The sequence below is a fragment of the Stegastes partitus genome, unplaced genomic scaffold (assembly GCF_000690725.1).
Source record: "Stegastes partitus isolate 25-593 unplaced genomic scaffold, Stegastes_partitus-1.0.2 Scaffold1470, whole genome shotgun sequence".
NCBI classification, from domain to species: domain Eukaryota; kingdom Metazoa; phylum Chordata; class Actinopteri; family Pomacentridae; genus Stegastes; species Stegastes partitus.
This window is the reverse complement of record NW_007579201.1, coordinates 106,937-123,796: the sequence shown is the minus strand read 5'-3', so window position 1 is coordinate 123,796 and position 16,860 is coordinate 106,937. Positions and strand designations below refer to the sequence as shown.

At 42.2% G+C, this 16,860-nt stretch overlaps 1 protein-coding gene across 1 annotated transcript in view; it reads right to left on the bottom strand.

Moving 5' to 3' along the window:
- Positions 1–16,860, bottom strand: part of myt1la (myelin transcription factor 1-like, a) — a 64,041-nt gene that overhangs the window by 24,236 nt on the left and 22,945 nt on the right. Inside the window, exons 7-13 of the mRNA XM_008299830.1 lie at positions 14,524–15,103; positions 13,624–13,665; positions 12,813–13,200; positions 10,721–10,855; positions 6,712–6,802; positions 2,584–2,694; positions 1,024–1,244 (exon numbers count right to left, since the gene is read on the bottom strand). Coding sequence (XP_008298052.1) covers positions 1,024–1,244; positions 2,584–2,694; positions 6,712–6,802; positions 10,721–10,855; positions 12,813–13,200; positions 13,624–13,665; positions 14,524–15,103 — 1,568 coding nt within the window. The remainder of the gene's footprint in view (positions 1–1,023; positions 1,245–2,583; positions 2,695–6,711; positions 6,803–10,720; positions 10,856–12,812; positions 13,201–13,623; positions 13,666–14,523; positions 15,104–16,860) is intronic.

The following is a 16,860-nucleotide window of genomic DNA, read 5'->3' as shown; positions in this document are numbered from 1 at the left end:
TTTCAGCGCGGGGACAGAGAGAGACACACGAAGAGAGAGGCGGCTATATGGACAAAGCTAAAGAAAGACATAGCGATCGCTGGTGCGATGGTGAATCGGGGCTCGGCAGGCTGGAGTGATGCTGATGGAGGGAAGGATGGTAGAGAGGAGGGAGGGAGTCGTGACGGAGGGGAGCGCAGACACCTCGTCTAAAAACCTCCCTCCTGCCTGCGTCTCACTAATGGCTCCCAGCCAAAGAAACAGGGCTCGCCTCCATTATCTCTCTCCTGTTTCACAATCCCTCCATCTGCACCTCCTCCCTCCATCCCTCCATCCTTTTTGCTCAGAGGAGGCAGGCTCTTAGCTTGGCATTTCCATAACTCTGCTCTGCTTTCACTCCAGCCATGTGGAGAGGCAGAAAACACCAGTGTTTTCAGTGCTATAACAAAGAGAATACACGCAGTACAGAGCACATGTGTCTGTGTGTGTCTGTGTGTGTGTTACACTGCTTTTATCATCAAGTACAAAATGTTCTCCCCAGAATAGGAAAATGAATAGAACTCCCTCATAGTGGGATCATCTTGCAGGTTTTTATTGCCTTCAACAAGACAAAGAACTGACAGCAGCTCGGCTTCTGTCCACATGTTGTTATGCTGATTTTAAATTTACCTGTGAGAGAAATTTGGAATAGAAACATCATGAATTCAAATAAATATTTCTGATGGTTGCCAGAGGTGGACAATTTTGCACATCAATATACCAAAAAGAATGGAATGAAGGCTGAATGTAACATGTTTTCAGATAAATAATAACGTTTGAGCTTCTTGTTATTTTCTGTTACACTTGTTATAACTTATTCACCACCAACTGTGGCTTATTTCTCATCAGCAAAAAGACAGAAAAGAAGCAAAAATATCACCAGTTCAAACCAGAAAGACAAATAAATGGCAGAAATAAATCATAAATTATAGTCATATTAGGAGTGGGACTTATGATTTAAAATTCAGTTATGAATCAATGGTGATGAGTGCTCATTTTTCTTACCATCATATCCCTTCGGGGAGGTGTCTCGCCCGTGGTGGGACTTGGTTGTGGGACCCCTCTTTCCGTAGCCTCCGTGTTGACTGTCGTAGCCGCCGTAGTCGTAGCTGGTCTTGGAGTATTTTTCCAGCTCTTTAGCCAAGTTGGACCGAGGTGTGCTGGTGGGAACGTTGTTTTTGTAGCCATACTGAGGAATCTCCAGCTGCTTGACGAAACACATTGGCCTGAAAGGGAAGCAGAAATATCAGATTGTATGTGTGGACTTTACAGCACCATTTAGCATCCCTGATTTCAGCAACAAGAGTAGAAGAAATTTTGTTTCTTTAAACAAAAAACAAGACAGGGCAAACATTTGTATGCAGTATGTTGGAAATTGGAATGCGCCATTTTGCATCCCTTCTTAACAACCAGAGGTTTACCTGCATTAAAAGACAAGAAACTGCTCAGAAGATTGCTGTGATAGCAGATGGAGACCGTGTGCACCATTTGGCATCCCTGTTATATGTAATATACATACATTTAATGAAACCCTAGTGTCACATTTTATAAGGCATCCACAAGAACAGGTATCATGTTTTACTATGCAGTTTGACTACTCGCTATTTGGCATCCCTGATGTGATAATTTTCACTGTGCAATTTGACATCTACTGTGTACCTGAAAGCTGTTACAGAAGACACGCTGGCTTCCCAAACAACACAAACTTCCATCACACAGTTCTAAAGACATTGCCTAAAGTCTTTTGGAACATTTCAAAAGGATATTTGTTTTACTGCGCTATTGACCTTCCCTTATTCATTACAGTTGGTGCCATCTCCAGCTCCCTCATGCCAACACAAGTGCAGGTTGTACTGCACCATTCAGTGATCTCTTGTTTAATTCAGATGGGTCAATACAACTTGCCGCTACTTCATAATCCCGAAATGACAATGAGCAAAATGAGCTTAGATTTTAATGGGTAATTTGGCACACCTAATCAACATTTGACAAGGTTAAGATGCATGACAATACCATTAAAACAAATCAAATCTAGTTCCATATCTTACGGAAACAACAATCAAAAAGAATGGCACTTTATGTTTTTCTATGCTACTGGATATATGGCATTTCTGCTTTAAGAAATCTGTCATTGCCACTGTATGATTTGGTGTTGGTGTGTTGTATCTAAAATGGATGTAAATAAGACTGATTCTATTTCACATTATTTTCTAGGAAAAAGGCAGAGTTAATGTGCTGGTGACTTTCTTGCACTATTTGGCATCTTTGATTTAAGTCGCCGAAATTTCTCAAAACATTGGCATCTTCTGAAACATTGTGAAATGTGAAGGTTTCACTGCAACATTAAGCATCTTTGGTTTAAGAAACCAAGAAAAGGAAAACTACTTCCTCCAAAACTGAGGCTGCTAATTAACAAGAAGCCTTGTTTTTTTAGTTTAACACACCATTTGGCATCCCTCATTACGCTATGACAATCAGAGAATATGATGCATTATAAAACACATCATTGTTGTTTAAACATGATGTTAAATGTCATCTCGCTGTGTCACTCAGAGTGGGCGGTACCTGAGGACGCGGTCTGACGTCTGATTGGTCTTGCTGCCGCTGTCAGTCGAGTGACTTTTCTCGTGGACCTTCGCCATCTTCTCTGCAGCAGCGATGGGACAGCCGGACAGACTGAGGAAGGAGGGATGGAGGAGACGGCACACGGCCTGGTTACATACTGTACCGACACACACACACACACACACACACACACACACACGCTGCATCTGGCTCTGAATGAAGAGCAGGTCTGCTGTCAGTAGCAGCGGTTCAGAATGAATTATGGATTTAAAAACGGCCTACTTTATGATGACTCTACGACTGCTTTACTGGAGGATGGTTTGACTCGTTTGCAGACTGACTGACCCGTATTGTGGGTTTACTGACAGGTTTATATGGTTAATCTGGTTTACTGACTGGTTTATATGGTTAATCTGGTTTACTGACTGGTTTACAGTCTGTGGTTTCGACTGGTTTACTGGCTGATGGTTTGGTTGTATTCAATACCTGCCTAATTTGTTGATAAGCTTAGGGTCTGACTGGTTTACTGACTCAGGTGTTGGCTAATAGTAAGACTGTTTACTAGCTGACTAACTGTTTTATAGACAGGGTTTGGATCATTTACTGACTTACCAGTTTACAGGTTTACACTCTGATTGGCTTACTGAGTGGTTTCCTGACTTTACGGTTTACTTACTTACTTGTTTACAGGTTGATGGTTTGACTGGTTTACTGGTGGGCTGACTGGTTTACAGACTGATGGTTATATTAGTTTATAGGGTGACTAACTGGTCTACTAGTTGACTGACTGCTGGTTGAGTTCATTACCACCTGTCTGACTGTCTTTTACTGTAAACTGACTACAAGTATTGACAGACTCATTACTGCATCTGCAGTTTACGAAATGTGACTGATTACTGGATACAGACTGGTTATCGACTGGTTTACTGGGCCAGTAACTCTTCATTCACTGCTCAAACGATTGGTTACTGACTGAATAATTGATGATTTATTCTTACTAACCAGCTTTTTTGGATTCCTGTTTACTGACAAGTGGAGGTGAGAAGCTGTGAGGGCCGGACCACACAAACACAGTTTTCTCCAGTGATTTGGGTGTTTTTATGGTGATTTGCCCCACAAAACACTTCCATTTAACAAAACTGTCAAATCCCACCGGCTCTCAAAGACAAGAGTTAACAGGCAATAATTACTAAATTTTGAATCAATTATTTTTTTTTTTTCAAATTTCCAGTCAAGTGTGACCTCACAGGAGGCCATTCAGATCACACAAATCTACTACTTTTAATCAACTGTTTTATGTGCAATGATTGATTGAACTGATTGAATGATGGATCAGATTATTTTATTTAGCAGGGCAAAGTGTCACCAACAGCTCTAAGTTCATCTCTTTTAAACAACATGAAAATAAAAAATAAAAATGACAATAAAATGGGACCGCTGGCCCACATATTCGTATATTTCTGAATGTATGAGTCACTGAAATGTGCGACTTGCTGACGCTCATTCTGGTATGAATTCAGGGTGAAGGAGAAGCTGATTGGTTGGAGCACAGACTTTGTGTTCAAAATGATAAATTTCTGCTCTCTGTCACTCTGGGTGCTTCCTAATTGCTTCATACACACAGAGAGAATGAAATATCGTCAGGACAAACACACACATACACACTCGTTTCAAAGGAGTGTGAGGAGTGTGTGACAGATCAGCACGGCGCGCCTGCTGCTGCTGCTGCTATGAAGGCGTTTCCATGGCGACTGCCAGACATGAAAGCTGTGCGAGCTGGTAGCTAACAGCAGCTAAGCTAGCTAGCTAGTGCTTTGTTTCCTCTCCCAGTGGAGCTGTGCTACATAACACACCCTGCAGCCACGTCTGAGTGTGTGTGTGTGTGTGTGTGTGCTCTGTCTGCCAGCGCACGTGTGCTGCTGTCTGTGTGCTAATTTGTAAGTGTCTGGCTGTGTGTGTGTGTGTGTGTGTGTGTGTACGTGGATGTGTGTGCCAGTAATAGTGTGTCTGTGCTCTGAAGCTGTGTGTATGTGTGAGAAAATAAGCGCGAAACCTAATCACTTTACATAATTCAAAAATATGCATGTCTGTGTGTGTGTGTGTGTGTGTGTGTGTGTGTGTGTGTGTGTGTGTGTGTGTGCATGCGTGCACTCTCTGTGTTTCATGCTCTGCTCTGCGCTGAACAACTGAACTGCTGATGTGACGCAAACACACAGCTCAAACACGGCAAAATTAAAATTTAAGTCCCTGCCCCTCATGCACCTTAACCTGAAAAAGGTCCAGTAATTTTGCATGCTGGTGGTAGAAACAGAAACGATTTTCTGTGGAAGAAAATCTGACCTTTTTTATACCAAGATAAAGCTGCTTAAATATTTTGTGAACCGCTTTCATTGGTAGGGAAAACGCCAACGTTGCCAAATAAAAAGCATGAACAACAATCTCACATAAGATGGTTTCATGCTAAACCAGAGAACACTTGTTTTTTTCTTCAGGTTTTAACCCTATTCAGGACTTTTGGGGTCTTTTTTTTTAAATATAAAAAGAGGGACATTTGTCATACATTTGGAACCAAAAATATGTCAACTTATCAGAAAATGTGTTTAACATTGTGTAAAAGTCTATAATGAATATCAACAAATACTTTATACATATTCTTTCTTGGGGTCCGATGGACCCCGAAAGACCTTCTACGTACGGCAACATGAAAGTCCTGAATAGGGTTAGAACTATAAGAACAAGCCAAAACAGTGCAGCACTCCAGACCTGAGACACTGACATAGATCTGATTTCACATCACAGTATTAAAAACTTGACTTGAACTTTCAAATGTCAGCATTCAGGACCTTGTGATGCTTGTGAATTGTTTTCAACTTGCACTCAAGCCTTTTAAGACTTGAACATCCGTCTAGGGCTAACACAAATGACTTCTTTCTGTCAGATGACGTCCCACTGACAAAACCAGGACTTTAACAGCGCAGAGCAGCATGTTGGAAGGTCCTGCTGGTTAACATTTAGTCTTAATGAGGTGCGTTTCAGTTACTATTTCATACTTGTTGTGGTTACTGACAACAGAAACAGAAAAATATATACATGAGAACAGTTTTACGTTCTCTTCGGTTGTATTAACCCTATGCAGGACTTTCATGTTGCCACATGTAGAAGGTCTTTTGGGGTCTATTGGACCCCAAGAAAGAATATGAACAAAGTATTTGTTGGTATTCATTATAGACTTTTATACTATGTAAAATAAATTATCTGATAAGTTGACATATTTTTGATTCCAAATGCATGATCAATGGCCCTCTTTTTATATTTAAATTTTTTTTTAACAATTTAAAAACAACACCTGTCACCTAAACCAAGTGACCTGGGGTCCAAAAGACCCCCAAAGTCCTGAGTAGAGTTAATAATTAGTATATGTGAGCACAGAGATCAGGAGAGAAACAAACAGTGCGTCTGTGCTGAATAGCTGCTGTTTGTTTCCTCTTCTCGTCTTCATGCACTGCACTATGCTGCTGTACTCTGCTTTGAAAACTTTCCACTGTATACAAACTACCTTTTTGTTCAGTGATCATTTGAAGCACTGCCATATTTTCAGGGCCTTGAATTTTTGGAAACTTTTACATTGAACCCGAGTCAAACTTTGCTGCCGCCGCTGTTGCCAGCGGTAGTGCTGACTGCAATGACTGGAGCCAAAAATGACTGACGTCATGGCACATGCGGCAGTTAAAAATATTGATGTCGATTCAGCATTGACGTCATTAATTATGCTGACTAATCACAGCAACTCTACATCCATCCATCTATTAGCTATATCTGCTTTCCCTTTGGAGGGTTGCGGGGGTGGTGGAGTCAATCTCAGCTGGCACTGGGCTCACAGTCATGTCTAGGGGCAATTTAGAGATGCCAATTAACCTAAGTTGCATGTTTTTGGTCTGTGAGAGGAAACCATAGCACCAGGTGGAAGGAGAACACTGGAGCCCACAGAGGAGCGAAGCATTTGTAGCTAGCTTGATCTGAAATTCCTCAAACAACACACAGACAGTATTTGTGTGATAAATCAGCCACATTCACACGCTGGAGGTGTGGTTCAGCTGACAGCAGCAGGGCTGAAGGCCACTCACTCACCTGCGATGCGAGTTCCTGTTGCTATTGACATGACCCCGTCCAGAGCAGCCGGGAGTAGGGCACTTTAAAACATTTTCATACATGGCAAGGACTTTGACAGACAGGAAAAGGTGAGAAAGACAGCGAGGGTTAGGAGCAGACAGGAGAGTTAACGGGCGTTCAGCTCGGCGGTTAGGCATGCACAGATTGTTGCTGCTCCACTTACATGATACGTTACAGCTGCACAACTGACACGACAATGGGCCAAATATTTCACAAAATGAGTATGAACACTGCAACCAAAATTTCCAGAGCTGTGTCAGACTGTAAAGATTATGTGTCGACAGCAGGAAGTACACATATATTAGCCTGTGACTTTCTTTATTTAACACCTTGGCTTCAGGTTTGCTTCATGGTCTCTTCCAGCAGAAACATCTTGTTTTAAAAAATCATTTAACTTTAAGGTAAATGTGTTTCCTCTTTGCTACTTTTTTACCCCCATCTTTCCCCTCAAACTATTGTACTCATGTCTGCCACATATAATCCCTTCCTGCTGGAGAAACACAATTCACATTTGCTTTTTGATGACTGCGGATATTTCATGAAATTTCATGACACGAGAGTGTTCTGGATGCAGAAGATTGTCATGCACAGTAAAGATCTACTGATGACATGATGGAAAATGATGTGTTTGGTGATCAATGTAGGTTTGTAGTTTTGCTTCAGAAGAGCTTGTTGTTGTGTGGAAGCAAAGACTGTTGTATATCTAAATATTCGTTTGCATTATAATTTGCATTTATTGACACGTTAAACAACTCTTGGAATGCATGTCTATACACCCAGACACTTTCTTTTGTATTGTCTATTGCAGGTATATTCATTTTTAATGGTTTTAACTGATTGCATACTGAATAATACTGCATCTAATGTTTTTCTGTGTTCTAGGTGTGATCACAGAGTTTTGATACTGTGACCTGAGTGCACACATGCAACTTTCACAAGCTGTCATGAGTCAGGAGACTGCGTGACACCAACATCTGTGTTATAGGTATTGTTATTGGTAGGTGCACATTTATGATTTCATCATGGACCACAAACGGAAGCAGATGGCAAACATGACATTCTGTTTCAGTCGGAGATGATCCAACCTTCATGTCACAAATGTTAGCGGTGGGTCTGCAGCTACTATCAAGAGGAGAACCAGTTTTTGCGGTAGAAGAGCCTGCGGTTTTCAAGCCAGAAGAGCACCATGAGTATGCTCATTGTTCACCATTCCTGTGATAGTGTACTGGGAATTCATCCCCTATGGTGGGACTGTCGAAGCAGAGTTGTAGTGAGCTGATGCCGCTGAGGGAGAACACTCAGAGAAAAGACATATGGGTGGTGTCTGGTTATAGCCCGGTGATTACACGTGGGTTATTTGCTCAAAACAACAGCTCCCTATGACTTCTACCTCCTCCCAAAAATGAAGCTCAAGTTAGGGATCACTGTTTTAACACAGTTTAGGAGATTCATCACCCATCACAGATGGTGCTTGACATGTTTATATAACAGGACTTCCAGGGAGCCTTACAAGCGTTGCAGAAGCACTGGGAGCACTGAATCATGGCAAGGGAAGACTACTAAGACAGGAATTGTGGCTAAATATAAATTAGGCACAGTGTTTGATTTATATAGACATAGTCTTAAAAGTTTTTGATCACACCTTGTTTTACATGCATGCTTTGCTTCAGTCGTTTATGCAGCTTAAAACAAATCTAACATAATTTATCAAAATATTATGAAGTCATTCATACTTTAATTAAAAAGTTAGGGGTGGATATATGTTGTGTGTAAAGCAGTAAGATAGATGGGATTACTATCCATTGTATTCTTAGTTTGTATTCCATTTTGTTCTCCTTTAAATTGCTGACATTTGCAGCTGTGACATCCAATTGCCCACCAACAGGAATTAGGTCTCATCTTATTTAATGTAAGATTTTACCTGTGAGGTCAGTGAGCATGATTAAAGCAGGTTTGGATGGTCGTAGGTGTTCTCATGCAGGTCGTTTAGTGAGGTTTTGCAGCCAGCAGGTTGATCAAACTGATTCTTCATGCTGTTCATGTTACATCAGCAACACAGATACCAAAACGAGACATCAGGCAGATGTGATGTGGAGAAAGAAAAGAAAGTAAAGGAAGACATAAAAACTGAAGAAACAAAACCTCATTCTGATGCCACAGTAAGCATAAGACCAACTTTGAACAGCTTTTTGTTGTATCAACACTAATTACAAACAGCTCAGTTTTCACTTCAGCACTTAATTATGTTCACTTTAAAAGATTTAAACAACATTGAGACGCGCTGATTTGGACTAGATGGAAGTGAAATTGCATTTGAATCCATTTTCAAAGTTCAGTCGCTTTGAAACACAAAACTTTGATAATGTTTTGCAGCGATCAAAGTTTATCTTGAACTTTGCTCCTTCAATGATCAAATATATGCAAAACCACAATTTGTCCGAATGTGCTCTGTTACACATTAAACAACAAATCCTCAGCTCCTCTTGTCACTCTTTCTAAGTCGAACCCAGCATAACACAACAGAACAAAACACAAATGCTGAGTCATGCAGGACAGATGCATGATGGTGGACAGCCAACATGCCCAACATTGTCCAACTTTCACTGCGACACAATCCATCCAACAAGTCATTTGAAGTCAGTATTTATTCTTTAAGTCTTGTTCTTCAATCAAGAACAGAATATCGGCCTGTTACTATCGTTCCGACCTCTAAGGTATTTTTCATTTGGCCTGTGAAGTGTCTTACAATTAAAAACACTGACTTTGATTTGCAGCAGCCATGACCATTGTGTATAAAGGAATTTAGATTTTCCTGTGAAGTGTAAGTACAACATTGCTTGCATGTTCACTTACTTCAAAATCAGATAATGAGTCTTAAGCTACAAGGTGCAATAAAATAAAATGTTAGTAAATGCTCAGGGCGTGGAGCTAACACTTCTTTACTGAATCTCTATCATCCCGTCACTATCCTGTTTTTCGGACTTTGGAGCATTCATGCATTACCTACAAAGACATAGTAGTTACTATCATTGAACAGTTTTTGGCAAACAGTAGATATTGTAGCTCGATATAACCCACATCTAAATACGGTCTGAATGACACCATAAATGTGACACTGGAGCCAGTGAGATCCACTGGACCAAAGACGACAAATGGAAGAGAAACAGGGCATTTTATAGCCTAACGACTTTTACTAAATTGTCTGATGCCTCGTTTCCTCACAGCTTTGTTTCATGTCCATAACTTAATAGCATATTAAACTTGGATGTACACTAGCTAAACTAGTTTCTTTTTAATTATGCATTTCCACAATTTGACTGTCAACATAGTCAAACAACCGAATAGCCCGTTAGCCTTTTAGCTAGTTCGTTTTTCTGGCACAATGTGCAATCTCTTGGAAAACAGTAAAAGTTTAAATTTTTGTAAATACTGGAAGCAAAGTCTGGACCATAAAAAAACTGAAGAAGAAGTTTCACAAACACAATGGATTTGCGCTTGACTCTTGTACATACGTAACGCTAGATGGAAATGAGCAGTAAGGTAACTAATCAGCCTAGCTAACCCCGGTCCAAACTTGTAGTTTTAGTTCAAAGCTTAATGTTATTGTTAACTAGCTTGCTGTGCGCTTTATGTACGTAAACATTGCTAACTGTGTTTAGGACTATTCCTGAGTTGGGTCTTTGCCATTTAATTGTTTAATTGTTGTGTGTAGTCAACTTGCTAACATAGTAGCGCTCAGAAAATTTGGGAGTCTTAATCTTCCCCCAGCTGAGGTGTACCTCAACCAGTAAGATGATATCGGCCTCGAAAACTGCTCCACCTCTGAGAAATGACTGTTCAATTAAAACCACGAGCCAAAACGTCAGACTGTTTCAGCTAAAATGACTTGTCAGACTGAAATTATTTCGAGTTTCTTAAAGCAGGGTGCCTTTTCAGTGCAGCATAACATCCAAGCAGAGGGACCTACTCTCAGGCGGGACACGATCCTTGTGGGGACACCCAGACAGGCTGCGGTGATGTGGGTACAGACCCGTCACGTGGCCGGTTCCATCGCAGCCCGGCGTCGGACACTTGCTCTCCTTCTTTTCCCCCCTTGAAGAGTCTGGAAAGGACAGAGAAATGGGGACAGCAAAAATGAGGCGGAGGCGTTGTTGAGTCAACAGGTAACCGACGTCCAAGTGTCGGCACAGTTTTCCGCCATCAAAGGACTGAATGCGAACCAGCTCTGGTCCATTTGTGGCTGCCGAGATTTGGCTAGTAGCCTGGTTCTGAACTGCCACCCACAACTCAGATTTGTTTAGCAAGGCAAAAACTGTAGGCGTGATGTTGTACCCACTGATTTCCGTTGGTTCGAGAAACAATGGATCAATCACAGCTTATTATGATAGGATTACGAATCATCTTCCTACATAGATAGCTAGCTACCTTCTGCATTCATCAAAAAGTGCGACAAAAATGCCAAAAAAAAAGTGTAGATGAAAATTTCTCTCCGATGTTCAGATTGTTCTGAGCTGAAATGACATCGGCAGGATGGACACATCACTCCTTACCGACTGACAAACACAACAGAACAGGCAACAAGCCAATAAGAAACCAGCTCACACAATATAAGGCTGAATCACTGAAGTGAAACAAAACGCCAGGCTACAATTAGACAAGTGTGCTGTTCTTGCACAGATTCAGACCCATCATATCGAAAGCTTTCCTGTGGACTAATAACTTCTTCCTAGTTAACAAAGACATGCTCTGTCCTAATGAAGCAGTCTGAAGCCCATCTGAGTCTGTTGTGAGGATGATAACTGCACAGCGCCGACTCCCTCCCAGTGGTGATGGGGTTGTATTTGAGTGGATTTAGAGAAATAGGCCGCAGAGAGCGTCCCACAGATGAGATTTGCTCTCCTAACGGGCCGTGCAGATTGCCATTACTCATGCCTGACAAGCCGGCCGTCTGATGTTCCCACACCGGCCTATTTTAACAACATAAGCTGCTGTCAGTGGAAAACCATGCATCTGCAAAAAAAAAAAAGTGTGTTAGACCTGAATGCAGAAAATGAGTGCCCATTACCTCATCTGCAGCCATGTACAGCAATTCTGAAATAACACAATGGGGTTTTAACAGGTTTTAAGAGCCCAGGGGTCAGAAAACTCATTCAATCCAGCAATGCTCACTGAAATGTTCAAATCAAGGAGGAAAAATACAGACATTAAAGTTACAGTTATGTGTTTCTTTCCTGCAACAGCGCCGATAGCCTCCGGCTGCTGCAGTATTGAGAGTTACAATAAGTCAGGGAGACAAGATAAACGTCCTCCCGCCTGACCTGGGGTCAGATTTTTTCAGTTAAAGCTGGTTAAGGTCAAATGTGACGTGAAAAGGTGACGTGAAACTGGCAGAATTTTGAAGAGGAAACATGATCACTTGACAGCTTTGTGAATGCAGTTCAAACACTAAGGTTTGAGGAACGTACACTGCTTATCCTGCTTCAGTTTTAAAGCTTTAATACCATGATGTAGAACATTTCCTGTTTAATCTCACAACGCATTTCTTTTAAAATATTTGGAAGATGATTTTGTTTAGGTGCTGTGATTGATGATGTAGTTTAGTGTAAAGCTGCAGAGGCATGACTGAACTAAATTATTTCTTAAATCCTGGTCAGAAGAGTCCTGGCATTTAAACAAAAATTCCCAGAAAGGTGTTTCTTTTTCCCAGATGTGGAACATTTGAACATCAAACCATGAATGCAGAACCACTGTCGACATAGGTGCTCATGAAAAGACAGCATTGTTTCAGTTTTACCTGTATTTTCTAACATGTTGTGCTGTGAGCTCAAACTATTGTGAATTTCATCTCAAAACTGTGGATACTGACGTCCACAACATATTATGAGAAAGACAAGACAGACTTTAGGTTGGTGCCAAACTGCTCAACAGACCTGACAGATTTTCCAGCAGTGTCCAAAGTGAGCAAAGATGAAAAATCAACATATCTTATCTCACAACTTTGCTGAGCATAAATCAATAAAGACATGGTGAGGGTCAGTGTGTGGGTTTTTGCTGCCTACCTTTAGGGTAGTACGCCCTCTTCAACCCATCCTGCTGCATCCTGGACTTGCGCTCCTCTGCGGCGCTGCTCAGCCTTGGGCTGTGCTCACCGTGGCCGCGGTGGTGATGGTGATCCCGACGGGGCATCGTGTGCTCTGAGGTCATGCGGTCCCTCATGACCTTCGCCCTCTCTGATTCCAGGGCAATGGCCTTCTCCAGCAGTGACAGGTTTCCTTTGGCCATGTCGAAGGTCTCGTCCGAGCGGTCGGAGGCCACCGACGTGGTGTCCTCGTCGCCCTCCTGGCTGCAGCTGGTCGGGTAACCTCTGGACGCCGGGCTCAGCTGCTCCTCCAGCTTCATCAGGTTCACCATGTCGGAGTAGCTGCGCTCCAGAGACCTGTGCTCCTCCTGAGCACTCTGCTGGCAGCTGTCGTACCTGACAAGTCAACAGGAAAGAAGTTAAAATTGTGACCGTGTAAATAGCAGAGGTTGACAAGCAGCTACAAAAGATCCAAATCTGCTCTCATAGCCTGATAGAAGAATGATGTGAGTTTAAATTTGTCTTCTGGAGATGCTGCTCATCTCAAGGACCAACGTAAAATTAAAGGTCACAGTTTTACCATTTGAGTTATTTTCTATTTTGTTCCATAGAATAAACTATTCTTTACTGACATCATTCAGCAGATGTTGCAAGGAAGGAATACAGCGTCTGTTGCTGCCTTGTAGTTTTAACTTAAGCTACTAATACATCATCTCAAAAAAAAAAGGGTCAAAGTAGAAAAATAAAAAATTAGGAAAAAGGAAGTGCTTGGAGAGCTCCATCTCAATCACCTGCAGCATGTGCTCAAAGATGTTTCTGGACATGTTTCGTTGCTGTCACATTTTTCTCTGCAATATAAATTCCTGCACATCCATGGAAAAAGCACAATCATAGAAATACAGAGAATTTAAGAACATTTTGTACAGTTTAACAAAGACAAAATTCCATCAATCAATAAAAAAAGGAAAAACCAAAGTCAGATTTCTTCCACTCCACAGAAGTCTGTGAGTTTTTTTTATTTATTTTTATGAGACTGTTGGTCACAGCTGAGTCACCCATGGCTTCCCAGTTGCACCAGGGAGTGCAGAATTTTTTAGTTTTTAACAGCATTTGGCTGGTGCAAATATTACATTTTTTGGCATTTTTAAAAAAACATAAGACATGTAAAATAAAGGGATTTTGGTGAAATATCATCCAGTCCAGATATGAATCATTTTTGTGGCCGGACAGCATGACATTGATAAGTAGATCACAAACTGTTGAAAGCATTTTTTTCTGTATTTACAGTTTGTAGCTCTGATAAATAGTGTTATTTTGGAGATTTTTTTTAAAGACAACATGCCCTTCAAACACAGCAGTGGGTTTTGGGCTTCTGAGGGTTAAGCACACTGTAGCATTTTAAATGAAGGACAAATATTTGTAATTGACTGTTGTCATTGTGGAAGTTTTAGTTTTACTTTTAATAAATAGTGAAAACATCTTGAAGAGTTTCTTTCAAATCTCACCATTTGGGTCAGAGAAGAAAACATTAATTCTGTATGGTTTAATCAATATTATAAAATCACCTGCAAAATATTTAACAACACATAAATTTGGCTTTAAAAAAAGGTGTGGGAAATAAATACAGAGTAATCATATGAATGGAAAGAGATAAGCTACCTGCTCAGGTGATGCACCACCTGCGGGTCCACTGGGTTCTGGAGCTGGTGGTGGAGGGCGTGGAGGGCGGGACGATCAGACGGCTGCGTCTCGCTCAGCTTCCGAGCCAGATCGAAGCACTGGTTCCTCAGACACTCCAGGCTGCTGAGACACACTTCCTCCTCGCTCTCCTCCGCCTGACCCCTCACCCCCAAGCAGGGCCGCCCGTTCGCGTGGCTGCCGTCATCCACCATGGTGCTTTCTGGGTAGCCATCTTCGGGCAGCATGGCACCGTGACCCTGCGCCAGGAGCTTCAGGGAGTCCACCGTCTCCCTGACCACGTCGCTGTCCAAGTCCACGCTCAGCTCGCCCTTCCTGTCGCCCTGCTCGCTGCCGTCATCGTCGTCGTCGTCGTCGTCCTCCCCGGCGCTGTTGGACGAGTTGCTGTTCATCTCGGACTCGGTCATGGCCTGGTACGCGGCGTCCTCCGCGATCTTGCCGAGGTTGAGCAGTGACTTGGCGACCAGCTCGTCGTAGTTCTCGTACTCCTCTCCGGTGCCGTTACCTGCGCTGATGGTGCAGCTGTTGTTGTTGTTGTCGTCCTTCTGTATTGGAATGAGCTTTGATTGTCCACTGGGTTTGTAGTGGTTCTCTGCAGTCAGGAAAGTGAAAAACAAACCTCTCTGGCTTTACATTGCTTTTGAGCATCCCACATCACAGCCAGTTATTAGCATGAGCAAAGTTTCCGTCTGTATTTTGCACAATAACCAACATAAACAGTAGATAATTGGTCAAAAATAAAAGAGGAAATGGATTCATTTTGCAGATAATATAAATAAGTGTTCATTTATAGAATGCAAATCCTGCAGATGAAGTGGAGATGAAGCTTTTATAGCCTCTAATCATCTCAGCAATGCCGTTGGACCTGTTTTTTTTTCACATTTATTCCTGAATGTATTAGCTGCATCACTCCCAATTATGATCCACTGTTTACTCACAAAAAACATACAACCCAGAGCTGTGCAGAGCAGCGCGGCTCTCCCTGCTAAGCCTCGCTGTTGATTTTGGGGACAGTGACGGCAAATGAGAGCAGAGAAATTGAAAAGGGAGGTGTGTGAGGTGCTCCGATTCAGGAGCCATAAATATCCTCGGGAGGAGAAACCGAGGCAGAGCACATGTGACACGTCCGCCGAGACGAGGAGGCGAGCAGGGAAGGGAGGGGAGGGTGGGAGTTATTAACTCAGCAGAGCTCCTCTCCCGATTATTCGTGAAGCGCTGTCAGAAGCGATTGAGGACACGGGGGGTGTTCGGGGGGAATCGAGGTAAACGTGGTGGGAGGGAGAGCGCAGAGCATCTGGTCTACCAGAGAATCGCCTCCCTTCACTCTGTCCTCTCCTACTGCAGATGCAAACAGCCACCATAAGTGGACAGCAGCTTGACCCAGAACAGGACCCGAATACGAGCCTCTTCCAGACATGGAATCTGTAACACTGCTGAGTTTATCTATCTGTCTAAGTCATATCATTTTGGCTTCTTTACATATTGCAGGCTTCCTTTTTGGAAATGTTTCAGGACACTGTTCAAACATAACCCTTACAGATCCAGCTGCAGTCCTCACAGGATAGTATGTGTCTGGCAGACTGTCCTGACCAGAAAAATGGCAGAACTTTGGGAAATTTCCAGTAACAACAAATGACCTCTAGCGGTCATCGTAATTATGACTCTTGCCAGGTCTGCAGAGGAAGCAGGTCAGGGTGAATCGATGGGTCATCACAGTGTCAGACTTTGACACTGGACACACTTGTTTCTCCTTTGCAACCAAACAGTCTATGGTAATTTCTTTATTTAACCGTGACTAAAGCTTTGAATATCTCACATTAGGGGTGCAGACAGCTACTGTAGAGACATTCTTGTGGACAACAGTGGCCCATGTGCTTCTATACTGCAACCAGGGGTGTTCATACAGAGACTTAACACCATGCAATAGAAAAAGCTCCTTTGTTTGCTGTGTTTCTCTCAAAAGAAAACCGTTTTTAAGTGCAACCACCTAATGCAAATAGCGCTAAGGGTGCAGTACAAATACACAGGGCACAAGCAGCATCTTGTTTGTCTTTTCAGTCACTGTCACTGTGCTCATAGTGTGTGTGTGGAGTTTGTATGGATCTATATGGACTTGGGCAAAAGACAAAACTTACATCAGACATCTCTAGCTAAACAGATGCAGAAACCATAAACTGACCTAAAGCTGTTTTTGTGCCAAAAAACTTTACTATAGATGTCAGATCACAAGAAAAAAGTGATTTGAAAGATTCTTGAAAGATATCTTGAAAAGTGCCATCATCTTCATAACAGAAACGTCAGAACTGACAACAAGGAGAGGAGTTTTCTGA